A 27,845-nucleotide genomic window follows, 5' to 3' on the forward strand; every position below is an offset into this window, starting at 1 on the left:
GCCCAAAGCCACACGGCTAGGCAATTATTAAGTGTCTCAGGTCAGATTTGAACTCAGGTACTCCTGACTCCAGGGCTGGTGCTGTATACACTGCACCACCTAGCCACCCCAACACTAATGCATTATGATGGAGTTGTGAACTGATCCCAACCATTATGCTCAAAGGACTAAAAAAATGTGCATAGCTTTGATCCAGCACTATAAGGTCTGTATCCCAAAGAGATCATAAAAAAGAGAAAAGGACTCACATGTACAAAAATATTTATAGCAACTCTTTTTGTAGTGAAAAAGAATTGGAAATTGAGAGGATGTCCATGCCTATCAATTGGAGAAAGCTTGAACAAGTTGAGGTATAAGGGTGTAATGGAATACTATTTTTATAAAAAATGATGGGCAGAGAGATTTCATGTATTGATATGAAATCATGCTGAGTGAAGTGAGTAGAAACAGAAAACATGGTACACAGTAACAGCAGCATTGCAAATTATCAACTAAGGTAGACTTAGCTCCTCTTGGCAATAAAATGATCCTAGACAATTCTAAAATGACTCCTCAAGCCACTTAACCCTGTTGCCTTGCAAAAAAACAAACAAACAAACAAAAAAGTCTCTTGATGTAAAATGTTATCCACATCCAAATTGAGAAAGAACTATGGAGCCTGAATTTATATCAAAACATTCTATTTTCATTTTTTTTCTTTCTCCTGGGTTTTCCCTTTAGTTCTGACTCTTCTTTCACAACAAAACTAATTTGGAAATATGATTAACATGATTGTATATTTATAACCCACATCAAACTGCTTTCTATCTTGGGGGGGAGGGACAGAATGGAGAGTGGGAGAAAAATTTGGAATTCAAAATCTTACAAAAATGAATGCTGAAGACTATATATATATATATATATATAATTGGAAAAATGAAATCCTATTAAGAAGAAAGAAGAAAGAAAGAAAGAAAGAAAGAAAGAAAGAAAGAAAGAAAGAAAGAAAGAGAAAGAAAGAAAGAAAGAAAGAAAGAAGGAAAAGAAAGAAAAAAGAAGGAAGGAAGGAAGGAAGTTAGAAAAGAAACACTTGTTTTCAAGAAACTTTCTCCTGGCATCCTGGCACAGGAGAGATGGGAAAACATTGGCCCAGATTAAGAACAAACAAACAAGAAAAAAATTGTTTTTCCAATTCCTTCTCCCCTGTTCCCATTACCTTGACTCTTGCTTGCTCTATAAATTCCAGAGGGGCTTTTCCAAACTTGAACCCAGCTCCAATCCATGGAATCCAGCCACTTAGGCAAGGCGGTCTGTGCAGATTCCTTTGCTGATGAAATAAATAAAAGGCAGTGCATCCCAGAATTATCGCCAAGGATATCAAAAATACCTCCATCTTTCTGTCCAGCCCCCAGCAGGTCTTTCGTCGTCTTGTTTGTCCTAACTTTTTCACGGGAGAACGAAGGACAGACGTCAACCTCGACCTCAACTTCAGTCAGAAGGAGCTGCGGGCAGAGAGTTGGGGGGGGGGGGGGCGCACTTTGCTGACCGCGCTTTCAAAGCACGCTGCGGGGGACCCCGAGGAGAAATCAGGCCGGTGAAAGTGCGAGGTTGCCTCGGAGTAGAGGCGGGAGCGATGAGAGGGAAAGCGGCGCTTTCGAACCAATCAGAAGGCTGGACTTGAAAGATGAGCGAAGCGGAGGATGGTAAAGGAGGGGGTTGAGAAGACTACATTTCCCAGAAGTCTCCGCGGACTTGTTCTCACATGATTGGCCCCTGCTAGGTAACCTCGTTTCCACTGAGGCATGCTCTTTGATGGCTCCCACTGAGCATTGCGCGCCGCCCAGCTGGTCCAACTGAGAGGAAAGAAAGGCAGGCTGGCGGCCTCAGAACCGAGTTAGCCGCGGGATGTTTCCGACCAGGCCGTGGACCGGTCGGCCTAGGAAAGCGAGCTGGAGAGGAAGGAAGTGGGGCCGATCGAGGGGCGGGTGTAAACTTGTCCCGCCTTGTGGACGGAGGACTCGGCCTGAGTCTGCTCCAGTGGCCCGGGCGGTATCCGACCCCTCCCCCACCACGCAGTACCGGTGTCGGGGGAGGGGAGTACAGCCGGGCCTTGGAGGAGAAAGAGCTCTGCCACCCACCTGATGCCTTACCACCGGGGGAGGCCAGAAAGGGCTCCCCGACTTCGGAGCCGGAAAAGACCACTTCAGATCCCGGTCGATCGGGTTGTTCCTTCTGCAGGCTTGTACCCCGGAGCTGGGCGGTTAACCCCCTCTGGGCCCCGGGGCTGCCCTATGAAGCCACTGGACCCTTCGGGCTCAGACTGGAGCCTTCCCGGCCTAGTGGCTCCCCGATTCGGGAAGCAGAAGGACCTTGGATTAGGGAACCTTGGTTGTGACTCTGCCAATGGACGAGTCCCTTAGCCTCTATGAGCCTCATTTCCCTTAGTAAACTGAAGGTGTTGAACCAGATGACTTAGGAGATCCCTTTTCCATTTTAATTGTTAGGCAGTAGTGGCAAGGAAAGACTCCCTAATCTGAATTTGGCCTCTATCGCTAACGAGTTATGTGTCAGTGAACATACAGCTCCTCTTTTGAGCACTGAATTTGGGAATCAAATCCCAGGTCTTGTAGTTATTACTTGTAGCCCCATGGGTCACTTGTCTTATCAGTAAAATGAGGAAATTAATGTGCCTTCCAATTTTTAAAGTGAGGGCTTTGGATCAGACTTGATCTTTAAGGTTCCTGAATCAGTCCTAAAATTTTGATATTCCAGTATAAAACATTTTAGTGAAGATGGATTTTAAAAGATTCAGGGACTGCGAGGTGGAACAGTAGATAGAGCACCAGCTTTTGGAATCAGGAGGACCTGAGTTCAAATGTGACCTCAGGCACTTAATAATTACTTAACTGTGTGACCTTGGACAAATCACTTAATCCCATGGCCTTGTCAAAAAAAAAAAAGTTAGATTCTCATGAAATAATTGTTACAATAACTACAAACATCTTAGTGTGAATTCGTTTTTTATTAGCTGCCTTACCAAGGATATACAGAACAGTTCAAATGACTACAAGACCAAGAAAATAAGAATAAAGGAAGAAATGATACACAAATTTTGAGATTGTACAAAAACTGGTTCTTAAAGGGTGGTAATAGACTTGATCAAAATAGGGGCTGGAAAGTTTTCTGGATGCACAGACGAGGTGTGAGTCAACAGTGAGCCTGCTAAATGATCTATGATACATTTAAACCAGTTTCCTGCCTCAGTCTATTTGACAAGTCATATCACCTCTATCTTCATCCATACTCTAGGATCATTCTTTAAAATGAGATTCTCAAGAGCAGAGCTATGACTACTTATTTTGGTACCTGGGAAGGTACATGAATTTGCAGTCAAATCAATTTTCTAATTAGTGATCTGAAAATAATATAAGAAGCAATTAAAAACATTCACTTCAGAAGCAGCGAAAATTTAGTTAGCATGGGTACATGCAGATGTATTTGGTGGCTTTCAATTTTAATTAATTTTTCTTGCTGTTAGGCATTAAACTGCTATCAAAGGAGTTCCTATATTGACTTTTCTACAGTTCCCTAAATTTCTGTTCCCAGGGAATAATCTGGACTAGATAGGCCTTATTTGTTTTTTTTTACATTAAGATTCATGCACTTGAACAGTCTTATAGGCTGTACTCCTATAAAATGTCAGTTTTTTAGGAAATGGTATTATGAAAAGATTTTGTCACATAAGAAATGTTTCACATAGGAAAAGTTTCTTTTGCTTCCATGTTGGTCCAGCCCATTGTTTATTTTTAGTTTCCCTATTGTTTTATCTCCATATCCATTTGCTGCCTTTAGCAGATTATTCAATTTCTCTCTCTAATTCTCCAATTATGAGTACATATGTTGCTTCGTACATACAAACTTCCCTTAACAGCTATTTATTATGATGAATTTGCCTTTTATTACCCTGTGACTAAATCAGATAAAATACTAATAATTTGAAAGAGCTTTTTCAAATTACTTATGCTGACTTTAGCTACAGCAAAACTTCAATCCCTGAAATGAAAAAAATTGAGTCACAGAATTATTTTTTTCAGGATTGAAGAACAAAATATTTGATATTATTAAAAGCCATAGAAATCTACATCACCACTTTTACCTTTTCCTCTGAAACTATGCTTTCCTTGTTTCTAGAGAATCTCACAATAAATCTACCTTGACAATCTTTTCTTTGGCATTTCAGGGGAACTGAGACCTACCTTAAAAATCTTTCTTAAGATACCAAGTGATGAGTATAAATTATAACTTTTGAAAGTGCCAGCTAACATATAGCCCTGGCAGGTGTTGAATCCTTCCATTAGAATTTTAGGAAGGAATAGGTATACCTAAGGTAGATACCTCTATATCTATATATTTTCCAAGAGACCATTGTATGTTCTAGGGACATTTAACTTCTTAAAATGCTAGAATTTGCCAGCAATGGACTGATTGTTCTGTTGCGCTAGGCTGGGGAGAATTTAACTACCAATAAAGATTTTTAGTTATTTCATTGAAAACTGGAAAAACCTAGATTCCTAGTCCCCATTCTAGTATTTTGGTATTTGAATTGACTTAAACTTTTTTCATATTTTGTATAGCTGTGTTTTAATCTGATTCATCCCTAGAGAAGTGTTCGTTTTCATGTGAATACTTGGGTTGGGAAATATTCTTATTTTCATTTTTAGCTCCCCAAACTAAGTTTAAAAAAAATAAGCATATGAAGCCAGATCAAAGAAGTGAAAAATATAGATGACAACAAAGATTGACATTTTTTCAGAGCAGATTGAAAGACTAAAATCTAAGAGTAGAAAGTAAAGTGAAAAGATGAAAATGTTGGTAGAGAGCCTTAGTACAAGGTCTGAGGAACATTTAAGGACCTTGATTTGATTTCATCTAAACTTAGTAATTATTCTGGTCACAACTACTGTAACCACCAGATAAGTTGCTTTGTTTATCCCATTAAATAACTGGATAGTTAGTTAATAAAGACAGTATGTAATAATAAATTGGAAACCAAAAGTGCTACTACTGGACTGTGTAGAGTGCAATGCTTCAAAATGTATAGAGCATCTCCTCTACCATCTAGTTTCCCTATTTTCCTCATTCCTTTCCCTCTCTTCATTCTCTTCTTTCTTGTTTATCCTTCTTCTCTCTTCTCATTATTATGCAAAAAATGTTTGGGGGAGGTGGGGGTCAATGGCTAAGACTTTGGCAAATAATTTGGTATATAAACAAGAGAATGGGTAAGCATATGCTATCAAAGATAGCTCCAAAATTTGAAAGTTAGGTAACTGGTAGAATGATCAGACTGTTAACCAGAGTGAAGAAAGTATCAAAGTTCATAAGGTTTTTAATCACCTCTTTTTCCTGGGAAGAGTCTAAATTTTCAATCTGTAAATCAGAATTATAAAATTATAATGTCTATCTCTCCTGTTGTTAATTGTTATGACAATCTCACAGGAAGACAGATAATTAGAAATTGGGATATCTGGTTAAACTTGCCACATAGATTCCTTGCATTTGTTATTAAATCAGGAAGGAAATACCTAGCCATCTTCTCTATGACAAGACAACAATAAAAGAATGAAATATTTGTGAGCAAATATATAACCTGATTCATTGACCACCAGAAGGTTTCATTTTTCCTTGTTCTTTTGAATATATAAATATATATTTCTTACTTTGCTTAGTGTAGCCATTTCTAATGATGAATACTACAAAAAGGTATTATGGTAAATCTTAGAGAATAAAACTTGTGTTTTATTCTAAATTTCTTTTCTTTTAATTTAGATCAAAATAAGCTTTTACAATTTCTGCCATGACTCAGATATAGACAACAACTCAAAAAGGACAGGGTTCTCCTCCAAATAATGCCACCCAAAGGGCCCTCAGATGATTTACTGCCTAAAGAAAGTCATAGTCTTGGGAGGAAAGAGGTCTGTAACTTTTTAACTTTTTGCTCTATTTCAAACTCGTGTTTTAATTGAAATTAAAATATTCTCTAATATTTATTCTGGTTTGACCTCTGGATATCCCTCTTGATTATGAAATTCTTGTCTCTGGTAAGAATTTCCTCTATAGGTACCCTTCTTGGTTTCTAGCACCTTCTGGGGTGAGAATTTGTTCTGGTACCTTCAGTTATCTATTTTGTGTGTTTGTTGCTTTTTTTTTCTTTTTTTTAGGTTTTTTTGCAAGACGATGGGGTTAAGTGGCTTGCCCAAGGCCACACAGCTAGGTAATTATAAAGTGTCTGAGGTTGGATTTGAACTCTGGTACTCCTGACTCCAGGGCTAGTGCTCTATCCACTGCACCACCTAGCTGCCCCTGTTGCTTTTTTTAATACTGGTATTTATGATTGTTAACTAGTAATAGGTCAGTAATTTTTTGTTTATGACAACCATAAGATTTTATCAGAATTACTGTCAAATTGACTACCTTTGTTTCCATCACTTATTCATTAAGATGTTTGAATGAGAGCACAGAGCCAGAAATTCTTCACATGGAATTTGTGAAGCCCCTCCAGTCCTAACCTCCCCTCCCCTTCACCAAAAACTTTGCTTTCACTTTTAAAATCTCTGTCAGATAAAATAAAGCCTTTAACTAGCAATCTAAGGGACTGAGAACTCCTAGGAAGGTTCACAGGATTCGTCCCCATTCTTTCTCCAAGGATAACCAATGGATGATGGTAAGATTTTGAATTTTCTATGCTCTTTTACAACTCTACCTCTGCTTGGGTTTCTTGGTTTTCTCTGTGCCTTGATTATGTCTGTTATGTTATGTATGTTATGTACCAATTGGCCAATTTCTATTTCCCTTTTTCATTTCCCTACCCTGTCAGTTAAGTGGTACCTTCTGGTTACTGCTTTGTTTTCACAGCTCAAAAATGGGGGTAATCCACATTCTCATCTCAAAATTCATGATTGGTACTCCTTGGATTAAATTTTTTTTTGATCCAGGACTTGAGGTTTTGAAGGAAGAAAGTCAGTGTATCCTATTCCTAGTTCTAATTTGAATCAGACCTCACAGTTCCTTCATTTCTTAAACTTTACTCTGGTAATCTCGATGTGTAGCCTCTCTTGTCTTATTTGAATTTTGAAAGATGTCATCTCCCTATGCACCCCCCACCCCCAGCAGTGAATCAAAAAGATCTTTTTAACATAGACTAGCTGCTATTCTGGAATGCAAAGTTTGTTTTAAGAAAATGGGACTCAAATTAAAGACAAAATCTTGGGGTTTTGATTGGGTATTTTAAAGGTCATAGAAGATGAAATTAAGGATTTATTATGTGAAATGTATTTTAGAATTAGAATGTGTACTGTAACAATTGGGAATTTTTTGCTATAAATTACATGTTTTCTAATTCTATATTTTAGTGTCTTGTTCCTCACCATATAAGACAGGAAGTAACTTGAAAATGCTGTGTTGCTACTTTGTGAATAATTTATCACAATTTGACTAAACTTTGAATAGTTTTAAAAAGTTTCTGTAATTTGATTTTAAGGTGTATATGTATGTATGTATATGTACATACACACACATATATGTACATGTGAAACATATGTATAGGTATATATGTTTGTGTGTGTATGTGTGAAAACTGTATATCAAAAGATAAGTAATGAATTATTTTTTTTTTTGCAAGGCAATGGGTTAAGTGGCTTGCCCAAGGCCATACAACTAGTTGATTATGGTCTGAGGCCAGATTTGAACTCAGGTACTCCTGACTCCAGGTCAGTATTCTATCCAATGCGCCACCTAAGTAATGGATTCTTAATGGGGGTGTGGGACCCAGATTTGAACTAATTTAAGATGCATTCATATTTGGAGTGAATTAAAATCATAGCAAAAATATTATAAGCTTGGCACCAATTTGAGAAATTATCAAAGAAGTGATCAAGTTTTTAGTTTCAGAATAGAAGGTGGAAACAGTAAATCCTATTTTGATATTGTATACCTGGAAAAATATAACTTAGAATGCTAAATTATAAAATATGTATGATAACATTTGTGAAAAATAAGACCCAGGGGGCAACTGATTTCATTTCTTGTCCCAGTTTAAATGAAATGAATATTCTAACAAGTGAATTCTCTTCTTATTCTTTTGTGTTTTGGATTTAATAAAATATTAATATAGATAAATCAATCAGTGGTAGTTTATCATCCAATTGAGGATGTCATTATTTTAAAATTTCAGGGTCAAACCTCATGCTAGAGTGTTAAAAATGTCATGATTTGATTTCAGGTACAGACTACAAGATGATAAACTTCCCTGGTTACACCCATTTTCAAGGACCAAAAGGAATTTATGAAATTCTAACTGTAGTTTCCCTTCTGCTTATAAAAGAGAGAAAAAAATATTAGAAATTAAGTTTGTCGGAAATCCAGAATTAGGGTTTTTTTTTTAGTTTTTTGCAAGGCAGTGGAGTTAAGTGGCTTGCCCAAGGCCACACAACTAGGTAATTATTAAGTGTCTGAGGCAGGTACTCTTGACTCCAGGGCCGGTGCTCTATCCACTGTGCCACCTGGCTGCCCCCAGATTTAGTTTTATTTAAGTCAAAATTTAGTCCGGAAGGAAAAAAAGAACTAGGCTACTAAATATTTGCTAGTTGGTATTAAGAAATTAATTAGCAATATGACACAAAGAAAGTTCTATCTACTTTAATTTACTATTTTGTAAAAAAAAGAAAAACAAAGACATATTTTAGGTCATATAAAGTATTTGGTATTAAAAAGCAAAGGCTATATGAATGTTCAATTCTTTATTATCTCTATAAATTAGATCTGAATTGATAGATAAGTTTATATAGGCTGATCTTTTATGCAAGATAATCTGAAAGATATATTAGAAAATTAAGAAATTTTAGTTTTAAATACATAATTTTGATTATGATATTATGATGTTTCTCAAATGTTTTAATATTTAGAAATATTGGTAAATAATTGTGTCAACTATGGTTATTAGAAAGAATGAATTCTTTTATAAATTAAAGCACTGGGAGATTAGAATTATACTGCTGAAAACAAGAAATAATGTGTTAAGAAATTTAAGAAATTATGAACTTCAGAGTTTTGTCTATGAACCCCTTTCCTGTTATAAACACCTTTCACCAAAGAAAGATGATATTTAAATAAAGTAATAATGCCAAGTATAAAACTGGGTTTTTGAAACTGGTTTGGTTTTTAAATTTTTTATTGTTACCTAAGTTTTCTATATATATCAGAATGACAATTGGCAGATCAAATTGAAATTTCCATTATCTAAAAGGTTCCAAAATTTTCATTTTCAAATAATGGAAATAAAAGTTTTGATCTAACTAATTTTTTTTTGTGTTAAGATGCTCTTCTACAAGAAAAGATTTTTACTAGTCATCTGAAATTTACTTGGAAGAACCTGCTATGAGATGGTATCCAGAACTACAGAAGTACATCAGATATCTCCAGAAGAAAAAAGAATGTACCTAAATTTTATGTTGCTGTTTACCTTTTCCTTTTTGTGCATTTATTCTATGTGGTTTATTTAAGCAGAGGGAATTTTTGATCTCTGAACTTGCGCCTTTGACACCGTAAATGTATCATCCATCTTTTGTGCCTCCCATAGATTTTATACTGCCTGCCCATCTCCTAGCAACCTTTGCTATCCAAGATATATTATTTCTCCCTCCAAAATGCCCCTCATTTTCTCTTCAGCTTTCTTTAATCTACAGTTGACTTAATGATATCACTTTCATTAAAATGGGACAGATGGTCAAAGTTAATAAGTTTTTACCATCTATATTTCTGGTCAAAGTCTAAATTCTCAATCTGCAACTAAGTGTTATAAGTTTGGAATGCCTATCTCTCATATCATTAATCATTCTGACAATCACAGGAAAACAGATCATTAGAAACTGGGAAACCTGACTAGTTAAACTTGATATATAGATTCTTGGCATTTGGCACTTATTAAATCAGAAAGGAAATAACAAACCTTTTCTCTATGATAAGATACTAATGTAAGGATGATGCATTTGTGAGCAAATGTATAAGCTGATTCACTGGCCACCAGAGGGTTTAATGATTTCCTTGTTCTTTTCAGTATATAAATATATACTCCTTCTTTTGCTCAGGGTACTTGCTTTTGCAAGGCAATGGGGTTAAGTGGCTTGCCCAAGGCCACACAGCTAGGTAATTATTAAGTGTCTAAGGCCGGATTTGAACTCAGGTACTCCTGACTCCAGGGCCAGTGCTTTATCCACTGTGCCACCTAGCCACCCCTCAGGGTACTCATTTTCAATGATGACTACCACTTTTTATGGTAAATCTTAAGAGAATATAGTTCATATTTAACCTAAATTTCTTTTGTTTTAATTTAGATCAAAATAATTATTTGCAAAGAAAAAATAGCTAATTTTTGAGGGAAAGATTAGTTCAGTTTGAGACATATTGAAATTTATTTGCCAGTGAGATAACCAGGTACAGATAATCCATAAGTAAATGGAAATATGAAACTAGATTGGTAAGGAAACCTTTGCTGAGGATGTTGATTTCTCTGTTCATGGGATTATAGATTTAGGCCTGAAGGAACCCCAGAGGTTCTGTATAAAGGTCATAGTTGAAGCCATTAGAATGGAGTAAAATATCAAAATACATAATATAAAGCTAGAATTAAGGCATAACAAAAGCAAACCCCTTTAGAATACTTCTATTGATGTGTAGAAGAGAAGGAGCCAAGAAAAAAGACAAAAGAAGATCAGGCTTAATTAGGAAGAGAAATTAGATCATGCATTATCAGGGAAAGTAAGGAAAGAAAGTTCTGAGAGACAAAGAAGTTAATATTTAAAGAAGATGAGGATCTAGAAAATGCTACACTAAGTTCTTTTTTTAAAAAAAATAATCTATTTTTTAATTTTTAAAAATTTATTTTTTTTTAACTTAAGAAATAAAACAAGTATTTCCATAACAAAGTAGGGTAGTAGAATTGAGGACTGGACCTTATATTGCTGATCCATTATTGCTATTCCTTTCAAATATACAACAGTTGTGGTGGCTAGGTGGCACAGTGGATAGAGCACTGTCCCTGTAGTCAGTAGAATCTGAGTTCAAATGCAGCCTCAGACACTTAAAAATTGCCTAGTTGTCCTAGTGACCTTGGACAAGTCACTTAATCCCATTGCCACAAATTTTAAAAAATACAACAATTATCTTGTGACTTTCTTTTTTTTTTCCCTTTGCCCCCACCTCAAACTTTTAGATGACTACCATAAGACAGAAATTTGTGTGTGTGTTTGTGTGTGTGCACACGCATATATTGAAGGGAGAAGTGAAATATCTTGGAGTCTCGGGGTTTCTAGGAAATAGGCAGTATAAGATCTATGAGAGATCACAAAGGATGGACTATCGATTTAAAGTGTCAAAGGAGCAAGTTATAGAGATCAAAAGGGGGCAATCTCCTTTGATTAAATAAACCATACAGATAAAAATTGCAAAAAGAAAAAGGTAACACACATGCACACATACACATACACATACTCATGCCAATTCTTTTCCTGGATTCAAGCTGTATCTTCCTTCATAGGATCTTTGCAATTAATTTGGATATTTATAATAGCCAGGATGACTTGGTTGTGCAAAGTTGTTCTTAAAACAATACTGCTGTTAATGTTCACAATGTGGCTCTGCCCATTTCACTCTTCATTATTTCATGGAGGTCTCTCCATGTTTTTCTAAAACCATTGAGCTCATCCTTTCTTTTAACAAAGTAATATTCCATGATGAACATACACCACCAGTTTGCTTAACCATTCTCCAGTTGGTGGGCATCCCTGTAACTTCTAGTTCTTTGCTATCATAGAGATCTGCTATAAATATTTTAGAACATGCAGATTCTTTTCCATTTTTTTTAATCATCTTGGGAAACAGACTTATAGTGGTATCTCTGGGCCATAGGTATTTTAACTGTTCTTTGGGCATAATTCCAAATCATTCTCCAAAATGTTGGATCACCTCACAGATCCACCAACAATGAATAAAGGACTCAATTTTTCTACATCCCCATCAATATTTGTCACTTTTCCTTTCTATCATTTTAGGCAATCTGATAGATGGAAAATATCTTAAAGTTGTTTTAATTCTCATCATTTGCATACTTTATTAATAAAATAATGGTCCAATCACTGTTCAGCAGCTTTACCTTGTTCCAAACCCTGTCCATCCATCTTACAGAAGCATGAATTGGTCACTAAAGAAACTAAGCAAAGTGAATAAGTACAAAATTATCAACAAGGCCAAGGAAGCAATGGGTCTTGCCTTTACTAACACAAGTATCCTTGTTTCAATGAATCCTGTATCAATTTGTGGAATTTGTCATTTTCATTACCAAGAATAGATATTGAGTTCTATGCTAGTTCTTGTATGGTATAATAAGGACGCAGGGTCATACAAGCTACAAATGGTTTTGGGTACAAATCATAAAATCATCAGCTTAATTAAGAATCAAAATTAAATGGATAAGATTTTTTTAGGCGTCTTTTTCTGTCAAAGGTGTACTGGTGAACTCTCAGGCTGGGCTTCATATTGCATCATTTTTACAGTGTCATCACAGATCATCACTGGTTTGCAACTTTCAGGTTCAGAATTTCAATTATAACACTTCATCTAGGGGTTATATGGAAATTTTATGATTATAAAACAAAATACTAACAGGATATAATCATGGAAATTATCTTAAGAAGCACTCTGTTGTAGTGAATAGAGAGCAAGACCTTAGAGAAAAGAAATTTTGTGTTCTGCTCCCACCACTAATTGTGTTCCTTTGCCCCTGTCCTTTAGCCTGTCAGTGCCTCCAGGCCACTCTCTTAAGATGATTATGTTGTAAAGCATTTGCTGATCTGTTGAAAGAGGGTGATTTTCCTGGCCAGGAATTCCTTAATACCAATGGAAACCATTTCTTGACCAAAAAAAAAAAAATTAGACAGAAAATCCTACATTCTCAAAATAACTAGTATCAATCCAAATCATGAAATAAAATTCTAAATCAGATTGAAGCAGGGAACGTCTGAGCACAGAGAAATATTGTATTATTCTTTTAACATTGAAAACAAAATCTTTTTAATTTTTTCTGTATTGTGTTCTCCATTTTTTATTGACACTTGTAAACCCCAGTTCCTCAGCCACTTTGCTCTGTGACCTTGGTCACACACTACTTGGGGCAGTAGCATGTGTAGTAATATGCAGAGAAGACTATCTTACTGGCATACACAGTGGAAACTACCTTTCAGCAGTTATTAGTCATTTCTATATCAGGTGTTAACCATTGCTTAAACACCACCCACATTCTACGCTACCATATAAGTGTATTTATGGATAGGTTTCACCTTGGCCTTCCCCTTTTCCTATGTGACTTGTCCAGGGAGCAGGCTTCCTAGCTTACTACTATGAATTATTCTCCCTGTGGCTATATCTCTTTTTTAAATTAAAGATATTATTTGAGTTTTACAATTTTCCCCACAATCTTACTTCCCGCCCCCCCAGAAAGCAATCTGTCAGTCTTTACTTTGTTTCCATGTTGTACATTGATTCAAACTGAGTGTGATGAGAGAGAAATCATATCCTTAAGGAAGAGACAAAAAGTCCAAGAGATAACAAGATCAGACAATAAGATATCTGTTTTTTTTTTCTAAATTAAAGGGAATAGTCCTTGAACTTTGTTCAAATTTCACGGCTTTTTATCTGGATACAGATGGCACTCTCCTTTGTAGACAGCCCAAAATTGTTCCCGATTGTTGCACTGATGGAATGAGCAAGTCCTTAAAGGTTGAACATCATCCCCATGTTGCTGTTAAGGTATATGGTGTTTTTCTGGTTCTGCTCATCTCACTCAGCATCAGTTCATGCAAATCTCTCCAGGCTTCCCTGAAATCCCATTCCTTCTGGTTTCTAATAGAACAATAGTGTTCCATGACATACATATATGTGGCTATATCTCTTAAAGAATTCTTAACCCTCTATAAAATGCTTGGCTGACTAATTTTCACTATCATTTGTCTCTTATTTGTGTCCTTTAACTTTTAATAAATTTCCTTGAAATCCAGGGTCAGCTGGTTTAGTGAATTCTTCACTATACAAATTCTAACTCCAGTCTGGGGACCCATCAATAAGATAACAATTTTGATTCATTTTAGCATACACCAATTATGCATAAGACTTTGGGTTAGGTGCTAAGGATACAAATCTCACTAGTTTTTATTCTGCTGGAGACAACACACACACATACACACACACATATACAGATAAAGAAATAAATGACATACAAAATATTGTTGGGAGAAGAGGAGAGCACTAACAAGACTTAGGGGAGATGAAAAAAAAAACTTGTGTAGGAGGAGGTAGCACTTAAAATGAACCTTTAATGAAGCTAAGGAATTTCAAATGTATTGGAATATATAGGAAACATATACCATAGAATACATATTGAAAATAACAAATTGACCAGTTTAGTTGGATGTGCAGAGCTTTAAATGTCAAAGGAATCTGAATTTTATACCAGAGGTCACTAGGGAGCACAGAATCTGCTTGAACATGGGAGTGTTATAGATCTGTTCATTAGGAATATAAAATTTACAACAGTGGGAAAAGTGGGTTGACCAGAGGCTATTGCAATAGTCTAGGCAAGATGAATTTTAAAATGGAATATCCTTTAAATTAGTTAGTATTAATTACTTTGATTTATTTTTGGCTTGTAGAATTAAGTTCCAAACTTCAGGAAAAGATAGTCCTAAAAACTTATCTAGGCTAACATATTCCCTTAAATCTAGATTACCTGTAGATTTAGTGGATAGGTAGATTAATGAAACTTTATCAGTTTATTGCACTTGAGTCAAATCAGGCCTCAGCTTCTGGTAGTCAGGTTTTTCTAAGGTCCACTCAAATTGTCTTAGGAAGATAACTATTTTACCCCTACTTTTAATTACATCTGCTATACAAAATTCCCTTTGAGGCAATATTTTTCTTGGGAGAGAATTTTGGAGGATCCACTGTTTCTCATTTGACTGATATCTTTCCAGAATCCCTATTTGTTTTATTACTTTTTCCTATTACAAAAATAAGCTCTCTAAATCATTCCTTTATCACTAACTTTACTGAGGGATTAGTTGACCTGATTTAATGGTAACTTGTTGACTATTACTATTAAATCATTACTTTAACTTCATTAAATTAGATTATTTTCTATTTTAGGTAATTAATTTTAACACATTGAGGAGCAGAACTAGAATGAGTATTTATCTAATGACCTAAAATTAAAATAAAGGAAGTTGAATATTCTTATTTTCATTAAAAATTGTTCTTCTGTGTTTGGGATAAATTATTAATACTCTTCATTAGAATTACATCACCTCCAACCCTGGACAGTGCAAGAGATAGCCCTATTTTTCACTTTTTTTTTCTCCCTCCTCACCTCTTGTCTTTTCATTTTGTTATTAAAAGTTACCATTTCAAAGACTATAATTTCTTTTGTTAGTTATATTTAGATGAGTGATATTTGGGAAGCACTCTTGTTTCTTTGAGGAAGAAATAGGATTTACCTTAATGTAATTAGCAACACATTTACAAGCTTTGTTAGTATTGCTTCTATAACAGATTAATTTCATCCATTTTATATTAGACTATCTTAGCTACAGTTTTAAAAGACTGATTTTTTTTTATTTTGCCTCCAAATTCTGGAACTGTCTCTAATTTGAGACTTCCTTATTCTTATGCAGCAACAGACCACAGATGAGATCTTGCTATTCAAGTAATGATCCCAGATAATAACTTGAAATCCATCCTTATTAAAAAGAATTAATTGCATAATTCAGTGAGTTTCAAAATATGTCAAGAAAGACTTGCGTGTAATCAAAATTTGCTTATTTTAGTATTTAATCTGGCATGATAATCTTGTATGAGCATGCACATCCCTTAGCATTTCTATGTTTGTATTACAGAATGTCTTGCATTTTTTTGTATTTTATTTTACTTTTCCTTAGAGACCTTTCCTCTACATTCCTCTACAAAAACTCAATCCAGATGCAAGGAGAAGCTGCACTTATCACTTATGTAAAAGAAAATATCCCTAGAGACATGCTAAAGACAAACACTGGCATTATAAGTGAGGAAGGTTTTCTAAAACTTTGGCAAGAAAGAACAACTGCAGTTTAAAGATACGTAGGTAAGTGGAAGCTGACACTTTAGTATTTGATGATCAAATCTAATGTAAATATATTAGTATCAAATATTAATATTTGTTCACCTATTGAATAATTATTTGGAGTATTATTGGCATAGATTATACTTTATCAGTCAAAAATCCCATTTAATGAGGGAAGTCTGAGGGCATTTCTATTTTTTCCAAAATGTTTCTAGAAAATTCTAAGAAATTGTGAAGTTGAAAGTGAAGTCAAAAATCTAGAACAATGTTTATCTAACCAGAAGAGAAACAAGTCAGGACTTCAGGGTCATATAAAAGTACAACAGATTATAGAAGTCCAACAAAACATAAAATTATTACAACAAAGTAATAGTAACTGTAATGGAAATGAGGATAAGACATGTATTTTCATTGCTATAAGAAACTTTCAGGTGATGAAATCCATTTGCTAATTTGAGCCAGCACCACTTCTGCAACTTATAGTCTTATGAGACTTACCCAGTCTTAGAGCACTGAGAGATTTAAGTGACTTGCCCAAGGTCATACAGTTAGGAGGTGTCTTTGAGAGCAGTTATATACCATTTCATGATATTAAGATATTCTAGCATATTTAAGTGATTTGCTTTATGAGCAATAATCTTATGATCAATAGCTAGTCAAGTTAATGACCTAGTTATTTTATTTATATCATTACAGCTTTTTGGGTTGCAATTATTTAAAAGTTTAATAATAAAAAATTCTGCTTATTTAGGAATTTATCTTGATTCTTAAAGTCACATGCTCTAAATATTATCTCTGATGCTTTTCTATTGAATTGTCAGTCTATCAATGTGAATTATTTATAAGTATGCATATTTTGTAACTTAAAAAAATTGAGCAACCATTTGACATTCAACCTATGGTCGGTAACATTTTTTCTTTCACTTCAGAAATAATCCAAGCAATTCCTGGTTTTAGTTTTTCTCAGAAAAATTAACAACAACAGTAATAATGATAATAATAATTCATAATTATATAGAAGTTTTAGAGTTCCAAAAACTTTCCTCTTAATAACAACATTATCTACCACATAGGTAGACAATATAAGTTTTATTATCCTCATTTCTCAGGTGAGAAAACAAGATTCAGTGATATAACCACATAAGTTTTAGAGTTGGATTTCAAACCTCGGTGTTTGAACTTCTTTCCACTAGACTGCTTCTTTGAAATGAAAATATTTGTGAATAGATTATAATTGCTATGATTCTCTAAACTTCCCCATGCTAGGAGGAAGAGTATCTGTTGGTTCTTTCTAGAAATAGAAAAAGACTACGGCTAAATATGCTACTTGTGGGCTCTGTGCTGTGTGCACTCCTAGTTTTTCCAGGATTATAATGGAATGCACTCTATTATTACACAGAGAGTATCATAGAGCACTAAAAGACCTTGCTATCATTTATATAGGCTCTAGAATTTGCAAAGCACTTTTCAAATATTATTTAGAATGATTCTTACAAACAACCCTGTGAAGTAAGCATTATTATTCTCATCCTCATTTAATAGATGAGGGATGTGATGCTGAAAGATTGTGAGTTGCTTACAGACATTTGGCTAGAAAATGACTGAGACAGGATTTGAACTCAGGTCTTCCTGTCTCCTAGTTCAGTGCTTTTCCCTATGCCATTTGAATGGAAGGAAGGAAGGAAGGAAGGAAGGAAGGAAGGAAGGAAGGAAGGAAGGAAGGAAGAATTGGAGATCATGGAGGTTGCCACTTGTGTGTATATATACATGTGCATATGCACATAGGTATACTAAACCTAAAGAAAAAAACTTGAGACTGAGGCTGATAAAGCCATGAGTTGCCCAGTATAAAAGGAAGCTAAAGTACTTTGAGATTTAATGGCCAAGAAAACCACAAGAAAATTTAGCAATAGGAGAAAATGTTTGGGGGGGGGGAGGGGGGAGAATGAAGACTGAAATTACCAAAAATCTCAGGAAGAAAAAGACTCAAAGACCTTGAACATAACAAACAATTAAAAGGGAAAATATTAACAATAGAAGAAAATATGGCCTCCTTATCTAGTAAACAAGTTCATTTTTATGGGTAAAACAAAGGAAAACCAATCCTTGGTGAGACAGAGGCCTTCTGGAATGTGAAGAGGACATGGAATCATGGTAGAACAGAGATGAGAATTATGAGAGCAGATTTTATGGTCTATATGGTCTATATAAATGAGAACCTGACAATTTAAATTTTCAATGGAAATTCTCACCAAAGAGACAAAAGATAACAATAATAGGGATGCAGAAGTGAAGGAGTCTAGAAGAAAAGCAGAAAAGTAACTAGAAAAAAACAGCGAAATCAAAGACAGGACTCATAGGACAACCCAAGGATCATAAGTCTCCCAGATGAACATGACAGAACAAAACCATGAACACTGTAATGTAAGAAACACTGCAAGAGAACTTCCCAGAATTTCTGAACACAGAAAATAAAAGATTAATTGAAAAAATTCAGATTGCCTTCAGAAAAAAACTTGAGAGAACAAACATATAATGATTAAAGTTAACAATTTAATTCCAAAGCAGCTAGTTCTACAAGCAATCAAGAAAAGACCCTTCATATACAAAAGAAAGGAAATTCAGATAACAGAAAACTATTCTATACCCACAGAAGTTGGTAACCTCCCTGAGAGCCAGTGTGACTTCAAAAAGGGTCTAGAAACAGTCAATATGGTGTTTGCTGCCCAATAACTCCAGAAAAAAATTCCAGGGACAGAATAGAGGACTGTATACAACATTTGAAGATCTGACCAAGGCCTTTGATACTGTCATTTGTGAGGGATTATGAAAATTATGTCAAAATTTGATTGCCCAGAAAAGTTCATCAGTATTGTATATCAATTTCATGATGGCATGCTTGTCCAAGTTTTGGATAGTAAACAATGTTCTTGAGATTTGCCAGTCACCAATGGAGTAAAACAAGGGTGTGTCTTTGCTCCCATGCTTTTTAACCTGTTTTCAGCCATATTATCAAACACCTTCACTGAGGATAGACTATCAGGTTTGCACTGATGGTAAATTCTTCAAATTGAAAAGGCTACAGGCCAAGACTAAAGTGAAGGGAGTGATCTTCTATTTACAGATGACTATGCACTCAGAGCCACCTCTGAAGCTGAGATGCAACAAAATATGGATTGATTCTCAGCTGCTTGTGCTAATTTTGGTCTAACAATTAGCACCAAGAAAACGCAGGTGCTCTATCAGCCAGCACCACACTATGCATATGTGGAACCATCAATTACAGCAAATGAAGAAGTTTTGAGTTCTGGACAAGGTTTTTTCCCTAGGCAGTGTACTTTCCAGGGAGGTACACATTGACAATGAGGTTGATATACACAGTGCTAGAACTAGCTCAGTATTTGAGAGGTTCTGAAAGAAAATATGGGAGATAAGAGATATTAGACTGACTACCAAACTGAAGGTTTACAGAGTCATTGTGCTGACCTCACAGCTGTATGCCTATGAAATTTGGATGGTCTACCAGTGTCATATCAGAAGACTGAATTGCTTCCATTTAAATTGTCTTAGGAAGATTCTGAATATCACCTGTCAGGAGAAAATATCAGACACTGAGGTTCTTTCTTGAGCTAAACTGCCAAGTATTCGAACATTAATAAAGAGAATGCAACTATGATGGACTGGGCACATTGTTAGAATGTCAAAAGATTATTTTTATGGAAAATTCACACAGGGCAGGCATTCACAAGGGGGTCAGAGGAAGCAATACTGGGAGTTGAAAAATCTCTCTTAAGAACTTTATAATTGATTGTACAGCATGGGAGACACTGGCACAAGACCATCCAGCCTGGTGTGCACTCATCAGAGAGTGCTGCACTCTATGAGAAGTTCAATGGAGTTAGCATGAAAGAAGTGGACTTAGGTCATTAGATACAGAACCTGGCAACAGCTGAATCAAAGTTTTGGGGGCAGGGGTTACATTACAACAAAAATGAGAAGGTACATGAAAAGGAAGAGAGGTGCAATAGAGGACAGTGAGTGATGTGCCTAGGTCAAATCAACAATTAGCAGTGAGAGAATGGTGACCACTGTGGGCAAAAGAAGGGAAGACTCTTCAGGGTAGTTAGTAAGGAAGAGGGGGAAATTTTTCAAAATGGAGCTGGAAAGAGGGAGAGCTTGCTTTGGTGGCAGGAGTAGTAAGGGGTCCATGGTAGTGGTAGTTCTTGCCAGGGGAGAACTCTGCTGCACCAGAGTGAGTGAGGAGCCCAGGCCAGCACAAGCTTCAGGGCAGCCCCACCCCAGGAACCTGTGGAGTCACCCAGCATCTGCTTCCATAACACTTAACCCATAGACAATAAAGGGATGGGTAGTGACTGCAAAGGTCTCTCTCTGCTATCCCTGGGGGTAAGATTCTGCTGCTTTGTCCATACTCACATCCAGGGCCACTCTGGGCTCCCATACTACCAGAGGAACAGGAATCCTCTTCACAGCTTCAAGGCAGAGGTGGGGTGGTCATCCACAGACCACAGCACAGGTCAGGAGAGCAGTCAGAGCCTCTTATAAGACCTTGGAGAAATTAAGGTGGGGGGCAGGGGAAGGGGTATGTACCAAAAGTTTTGGAGGTACATTAAAATAAGACCATAGTCTGGGGAAATGAGAAATAACAGAAAAAAAGAGAATCTGACCACAGAAAATTACTTTGGTCCCAAGAGGATAAAAATATACACACAGAAAATGACAATGTCAAACATTCTATGTCCAAAGCCTCCAAGAAAAATAGGAATTTATCTCAGGCTATGGAAGAGCTCAAAAAATACCTTGAAAAGCAAATAAGGGAAGTAGAGCAAAATTTGGGAAGAGAAATGAGAGCAGTACAGGAAAATCATGAAAACAAGTCAGAACCTTGGTGAAGGAGATACAAAACATGCCAAAAAACCCCAACATGTTAAAAATCAGGTCAAATGTAAAAAGCAGTCCAAAAGTTAAATGAGGAAAAGAATGCCTTAAAAAGCAGAATTGAGTGTGGCTGCTGTGAGAAAATGAGCGGGGACCAGCTTGGAGGCTCAAGTCTCAGTGAAACAACATGTTAAAAATGGTACAACTATTTGGAGTGGCCAGAGTACTTCATGGTCGTGGCCATTTTTTTCTGCCCAGTGCAACAAGGATCCAAATTCCCAGGTTGGGGCTTGTGTCATCAATGCAGAAAACAAAATTGTTGCAATTGGGCACAATGGGATGCTCAATGGATACAGCAATGACTTGCTTCCTTGGAGGAGGACAGCCAAGAGCAAACTGGACATGAAATACCCTTACATGTGCCATGCTGAGCTGAATGCCATTATGAACAAAAACTCAGCAGATGTGAAAGGTTGTACCACGTATGTTGCTTTATTCCCATGTAATGAATATGCTAAACTCATCATCCAGGCAGGTATAAAAGAAGTTATTTTTATGTCTGATAAATAGTGATCAAACTACAGCTGCAAGACTCATGTTTGACTTGGCTGGCATTAAGTTCAGGAAATTCACACCCAAGTACAGCAAAATTGTCATTGATTTTGCTTCAATTAACAGCAGACCAAGGCAAAATCCTTAGTGAGTTATATTTCATTAAAACTCTAGAAGATTAGACTTATCCTCTTCCAAGAAGCTGCTAATGCCTTTCATCTTGAAGTTACCCATAACTTTTTAATAGCTGTACAGCAAAAGTAGACATCTGAAGAACATAAAACCTCAAATCTTCCTTACTGTCTTTATGGTCACATGGAATCTACGTCTATTTGAACTATTGATTTGCAATTTGAAATGAAGAACCATCTATAAAATGGGCAAAACTGGGATCAGGATGTTTCTTTTCTTCCTTTCGTAGCAGAAATACAGGGCACTGAAAGAGCTAGATTTGGAGTCAGAGGACTTGGATTCAAATTGTGACTGCCATTTACCAGCTATTATGAATTGGGCAAATGATTTAATTGGCTGCCCCCTGCACCTTGTCTTTTATCTAATTTAATTTTTTTATTAGCTGTGTTTTAGTACCTTTGTTTAGAAATGACTCTTCTCCTGGAGAGCATCACTTGCTCTCTTTTAAAAAAAATAAAGCATTATATTTTGCTGAAAAAAAAGCAGAATTAACCAGATGGAAAAAGAGATATAAATGCTCTCTGAAAAAAATATCACCTTCAAATATAGAATGGAGCTAAGGGAAACTGATGAGTTTGTGAGAAATCAAGAAAGAATAAAATAAAAACCAAATAAATGAAAAACTAGAAGAAAATGTGAAATGTCTCATTGGAAAAACAATTGACCTGGAAAACAGATCCAGAAAGGATAATTTAAAAATTACTGGACTAGGGGTGGCTAGGTGGTGCAGTGGATAAAGCACCAGCCCTGGAGTCAGGAGTACCTGGGTTCAAATCCGGTCTCAGACACTTAATAATTACCTAGCTGTGTGGCCTTGGGCAAGCCACTTAACCCCATTTGCTTGCAAAAAAACTAAAAAAAATTACTGGACTACTTGAAAGTCATGGACTTCATTTTTCAAGTAGCAATCCAGCAACCTTTCCCTGATATCCTAGAAGGTGAGGGTAAAATAGAAATTGAGGAAATCTACCAATCACCTCCTAAAAGAGACCTTCTTCCCTAGAAAAACTCCCAGGAATATTATAGCCAAATTCCAGAATTCCCAAGTCAAAGAGAAAATACTTGGCTTGTGAACTGCCAGAAAGAAGCAATTCAATTACCATGGTGCTACAGTTAGGTTTAGAAAGGATTTTACAGAATCTACATTAAGGGCTCGTAGGATTTGCAATATGATATCCCAAAAGGCAAAAGAGCTTGGATTACAACCAAGAATCAACTACCTACCACAACTGAACATTCTTTTCAGAAAGTTTGATCTTCAAGTACAGGATTCAGGTGAAGCACAGAGAGAATGAATGGGAGGGACTACTTATAAGAGATTTAATGATATTGAACTGTGTATATACTTGCATGGGAAGAAAATATCGATAGCTCAAATGAAACTTCTTGTTTATAAAATCAATTAGAAGGAGCATATATAGACAAGGCATAGGAGGGAGCTGAATATAATCGTATAATATAAGGATGGTGTCAATGGGTGATAAAGAAAACATACTGGGAGGAAGTGAAAGGAGAGGTAGAATGGGCTAAGTTATTCCACATAAAAGAGTCAAGAAAAAGCTTTTGCAATGGAGTGGAAAGGAGGAAGTTGAGAGAGAATGAGTGAGCCTTCATTCTCATAGGGTATAGAACTATATTACTCTAAAGGAAAAGGGAGAGCAAAGGGATGAGAGAAAGGGAAGAGGGGGAAGTGTACATGATAGAAGAGAGGAAAGATCATGGAAGAGAGTAGTCAGATACAACACACTTCTGAGAAGGGACTGGGTGATAGAGTGAATAGGATAAATAGGAATGCGGAGGAATAGAATGGAGGGAAATACAATTAATGGCAACTGTGGGGAAAAAATATTGAACTTTTCTGCTGGCCATGATAAAGAATGCAACCCATCCCAGAGATTGAACTGATGGTATCTGAATACAGACAAAGCCAGACCAATATGAGCCACAGGCAGGAGATTCCTTGTTGTGGCTTGCTTCACCTTGGGACCCACAGTGGCAACCTCCCTCCCAGAGGGGAGCTGAGAATAAGGAGTCAAGCCACTACTGCTTTATGCCTCCAGCTCAATTTTATTACTGCTTAGCTATTACATATATACTGTTAGGTCTTCCTGGGTAGAACAAAGGATAATGAGGGAATAGGCAAGTGCGCAAGCAGGGTAAGTTCAGCATCTTGCATTACAGGATAAGGGGGTATATTAGGGAGGAGGTGATAAAACACAGCTGTGTCTAGTGCCCTTGGTCTGTGGGGTGGAATGTCCAGCTCCCAAGGACTCCGGGGCACCTTATCTCTAAGGGCGGCAAGCCAGCTCCTGAGACTGTCCAGGTGGTGGTTTACTTGGAAATGATTTGTGTCATGGCTGTTAGAATAGCCTGTGTTCCCACATCTCCCCCTTGTTTTTCATTTATGGCTGGGGGGACCTGGATAGTAATAATAAACACTGAGTAGGGAACTAAAGTGAAATGCACAGGGGCTATACACGGAGTCCAGGGGATCTGTGGGGACCAGAAGCAGGGGTAGTGTCCAGTGTCAGGGAAAAAAGGGCAGGGATGGGTGTGTTGGGTTTAATTCTCATAGCAGAGGAGTCAAAGGTGAAAAGGTCCCCTTGGAATGAACGGGTTAGTGGGATCCAGTATGGATATGCAAAGGACCAGTTAAAGGTGAAACCTACAGAACTGGAAATGTTAAGAGTCCCGGGAAATGGTGTGGCTGCTTGTTCTTCCAGTGAGAGTATGGAGAGACCCACGGTTCCACTATTAGCAAAGAGAGCAGGGAAGAAAGATGCATCATAACCTATGGGTAAAAGAATTGGGGGAAGGGGATAAGTGCCCATCAGGGGGTGGCCTGTACTTTGGTGGTATTCAGCAGGAACAGCATAGTAATGAGGAGTTGGTGAAGAGACAAGTGTTCTCTGGGTTTAAAGTCCATTGCTCTTTTTGCTAAGGTGAGCTCATCCTGGAGAGCTGTGGGAGGTTGGGGGAATTGCCTCCTCCCCTTCCATCCTCTGGGTCTTGGTTCTCCTCTATTGTTGTTTGGTGACATTCTCTGCATTTATTAGATGAGGGCTGCCACCGATAAAATGGTTGGGAAAACACAGTGGGGCAGTGCAATCTGTGGGAAAAACACAAGCAAACCCTCTCCCTTGTGTTACAATAGGGTCAGGTCCCCTCCATTTGTTAGAAGTAGGATCCTTCCAGTGAACCATGGGCAAAGGTGTGCCCGGGAAGAGGCCCCCCCCCCCCAGTGTTTAAAGGTGGGGAAAACCCCACAGAATTAAGAGTCAGGAAGTTCATAGTAAAGAGGGCCCTGTGCAGCGCAACTTTCGGGCTACGTCAGTTGTGGGCATCATAGTCTTCTTGTTTTAGGAGAGTGTTCTTTAATGTGCCGTGAGTCCGTTCAATAATTGCCTGACCATGTGGGTTGTGAAGGATTCCTGTGACATGTTTAATTCTCCACTGGGAACAAAATGTGGCAAAGGGGGAGGAAGTAAAGCAGGGGCCATTATCTGTTTTTATAGTGTGAGGGACCCCTAGGGTGCAGAAGGTGGCCATCAAAGCAGTGATAACTGCTCTGGAAGTTTCAGAAGTCATTGCTTCAGCAAAAAGAAAGTGAGAAAAGGTGTCAATACAAGTAAATATATATTTGTTCCAGCCAAAAGGGGCAAAATGAGTTACATCAGCCTGCCACAAAGAGTTGGGTTGGAGCCCACGAGGGTTGACTCCTGTCCTAGTGAATGGGCCGAGGGGTAAAAAGGGTGCACACTTACTGCACTGCTGAGAGAGGTGTTTGCATGCCTCAATGGTTAAATCAGGGTAAAGACGGTGAAGGGATGCAGGGGACAAATGAAACCTGTGGTAGAGCTCCTTTGCCTGCTACAGGGGGTCAGAGGGGGTAGTTAACAAGATAAGATTGTCTACGAGACCATTGCCTGCAGACAAGGAGCCTGGCAGCCTAGTATGTGAGCATATGTGGGAGAGGAACCACAGTGCTGCTCTGCTGTGTAGAAGTGACTGGCAGGAAGGACTACATAAGAGCGGAGATGAGGTTGGTGTCTTCTGGGGGCAAGGATGCAAAGGGCAGGCTAGAAAGCATCTGCACAGCTTAAGCACTGTCACTGAAAATGTTGATGGGATCAGAGGGGAAGTGGGCAACGACACTAACCCCTCCCCGCAACAACCCCATGGTTCCTGAAGACTGTGCCAGTAGGATTCAAGTTCTGGTATCATTCTACATGTTGGAAAAGACTGAAAGTCAAATAATAGAAGGATGTGTCTAGTTCTCCTTGTCCCAGTCCAGGTGAAATGCTGAGAGTCTCAACACAACTAGACCAACACTGCTGGTCACTAGATGAGGAAATAATTAGCCATAGTAACTTATGAAACAAAAATACAAAATGGTTATCTAACCTGTGTGTAGCCCTTTTACAACTCTAGTGTTCACTGATGAATAAGAAAAAGGGAAAGGGGAGGGAAGAGAATGCTAAGGATCACAATAATTTTCATATTGCCTATAAATATATATGTGTTTGTGTGTGTGTGTGAATGTGTGCTCTAAAAGTGAGATTGTTACCTAATAATTAATAGATTAACCTAATATTGGGAAGACTTTATTAAACTTGACATTTGAACTACAATTCAAAACAGAAAACAAAAGGAAGTTGGAACTTAATAGCTTGCAAGATCTACTTGGTGAAGAAATAGTTGGCAGAATTGGTTATGTTGTATACCCAAAGGTAATAAGAAACATGATTCCACAAGTTCCTAAATTGTCTGCCATTTCAATTTTTATAAGAATAACCAAAAATGCCACAATGAAGATGATTTTATCTTACGTGCCATCGCCCCACTGAAGGAAATGGATAGAGAAAATCTAAGAAGAATTTGTTAAGGTCTTTCAGATAAAATTAACATATATTCAAAGATTTTGAGGATTCAGAGGAAAAAAAAATCAACCTCCCAACAATCATTTTAATGGTGTGGTAATATGTGCTACATTATTAATAGTTAAAGAAACAAAGAGTAATGCAATTCTTAAGTTTCTAACTTCCTTCACACTGTATTGGCAAAATTGACAAAAAAGGAAAATGAAGAATATTGGAGGAGCTAAAGGAAAGCAAGTATATTTTCTTAAGGAAACTTGTTGTGATAAAATGTCACATGCTATCTTAAAAGGCTAAGACAAAAATACATTGTTGATGAAGCTGTGAATTTGTCCAGACAGTTTGGAAAGCAATTTGGAATTATGCTTGAAAAGTTATTAAGTTAAGCATACTTTTAAAACTAGGATAATGTAGCTGCTGGTTACTTGGGTTCGATTACTGTCTTGGGAAGAATCAGACTCAGGCCCAGGAATGCAGGTGTGAAAAGAAAATCAAGAGAAAAGAAAAGAAAAGAAAAAAGAAAAGGAAAGAAAAAGGAAAGGAAAGGAAAGGAAAGGAAAGGAAAAAAGAAAAGAAAAGAGAAAAAGAAAAAAGAAAAGAAAAGAAAAATTACAACACATAAGAAAGCAATAGGTAGAGAGAGACAGAGATAAAAGAACAATCAAGCAGAGTTGACTGGGCCAGTAAGTCAGTGATGACTAGCCCCAAGCAGAAGTCCATCCCAGATTTTTATGGTCATACCCTTTATCCAGAGGGAAAAAAGTGGATTCCCTTCCCCCTTACTGGACCCAGAATTAGGTAGATGAGATCAGTATACAAATTTTACATTAAACAATGAAACAATGGTAGTCGATTTACATCTCAAGAGTGGAGGATTTTCACCAATTTAAAAAAAAATTTAAAGCCCTTAAGATTACAAATTCTGTTTCTGCTAGTTCACAGTTCTCTACATCTTTTCCCTGCATCATTCCTCCATCGAAATTATTTGGGAACCAGATTCTTCTGGGCCTTTCAGAGTCCATTTGGAGATGAATGCATTGCAGCAAGGACTTCATTGAGGCAGGCTCCAGAGATTGGTTGACTGGCAAGTTGACTGGCATCCTGCAGAGACTAGTCTTGGAGCTATACAGCTAAGAGAAACTAAACTCAAG

At 37.0% G+C, this 27,845-nt stretch overlaps 1 protein-coding gene and 1 pseudogene across 1 annotated transcript in view; one reads left to right on the forward strand and one right to left on the reverse strand.

The window, feature by feature from the left end:
• The window catches only part of CYP39A1 (cytochrome P450 family 39 subfamily A member 1), a 134,422-nt gene extending 132,589 nt beyond the window's left edge, over positions 1-1,833 (reverse strand). The window contains exon 1 of the mRNA XM_074237105.1: positions 1,196-1,833. Coding sequence (XP_074093206.1) covers positions 1,196-1,372 — 177 coding nt within the window. The 5' untranslated portion in view covers positions 1,373-1,833. The remainder of the gene's footprint in view (positions 1-1,195) is intronic.
• LOC141523708 (deoxycytidylate deaminase pseudogene) lies at positions 1,565-27,247 on the forward strand (annotated as a pseudogene).
• Positions 27,248-27,845: the final 598 nt, after the last annotated feature.

Source organism: Macrotis lagotis, chromosome 5, assembly GCF_037893015.1.
Source record: "Macrotis lagotis isolate mMagLag1 chromosome 5, bilby.v1.9.chrom.fasta, whole genome shotgun sequence".
In the NCBI taxonomy this organism is placed as follows: Eukaryota; Metazoa; Chordata; class Mammalia; order Peramelemorphia; family Peramelidae; genus Macrotis; species Macrotis lagotis.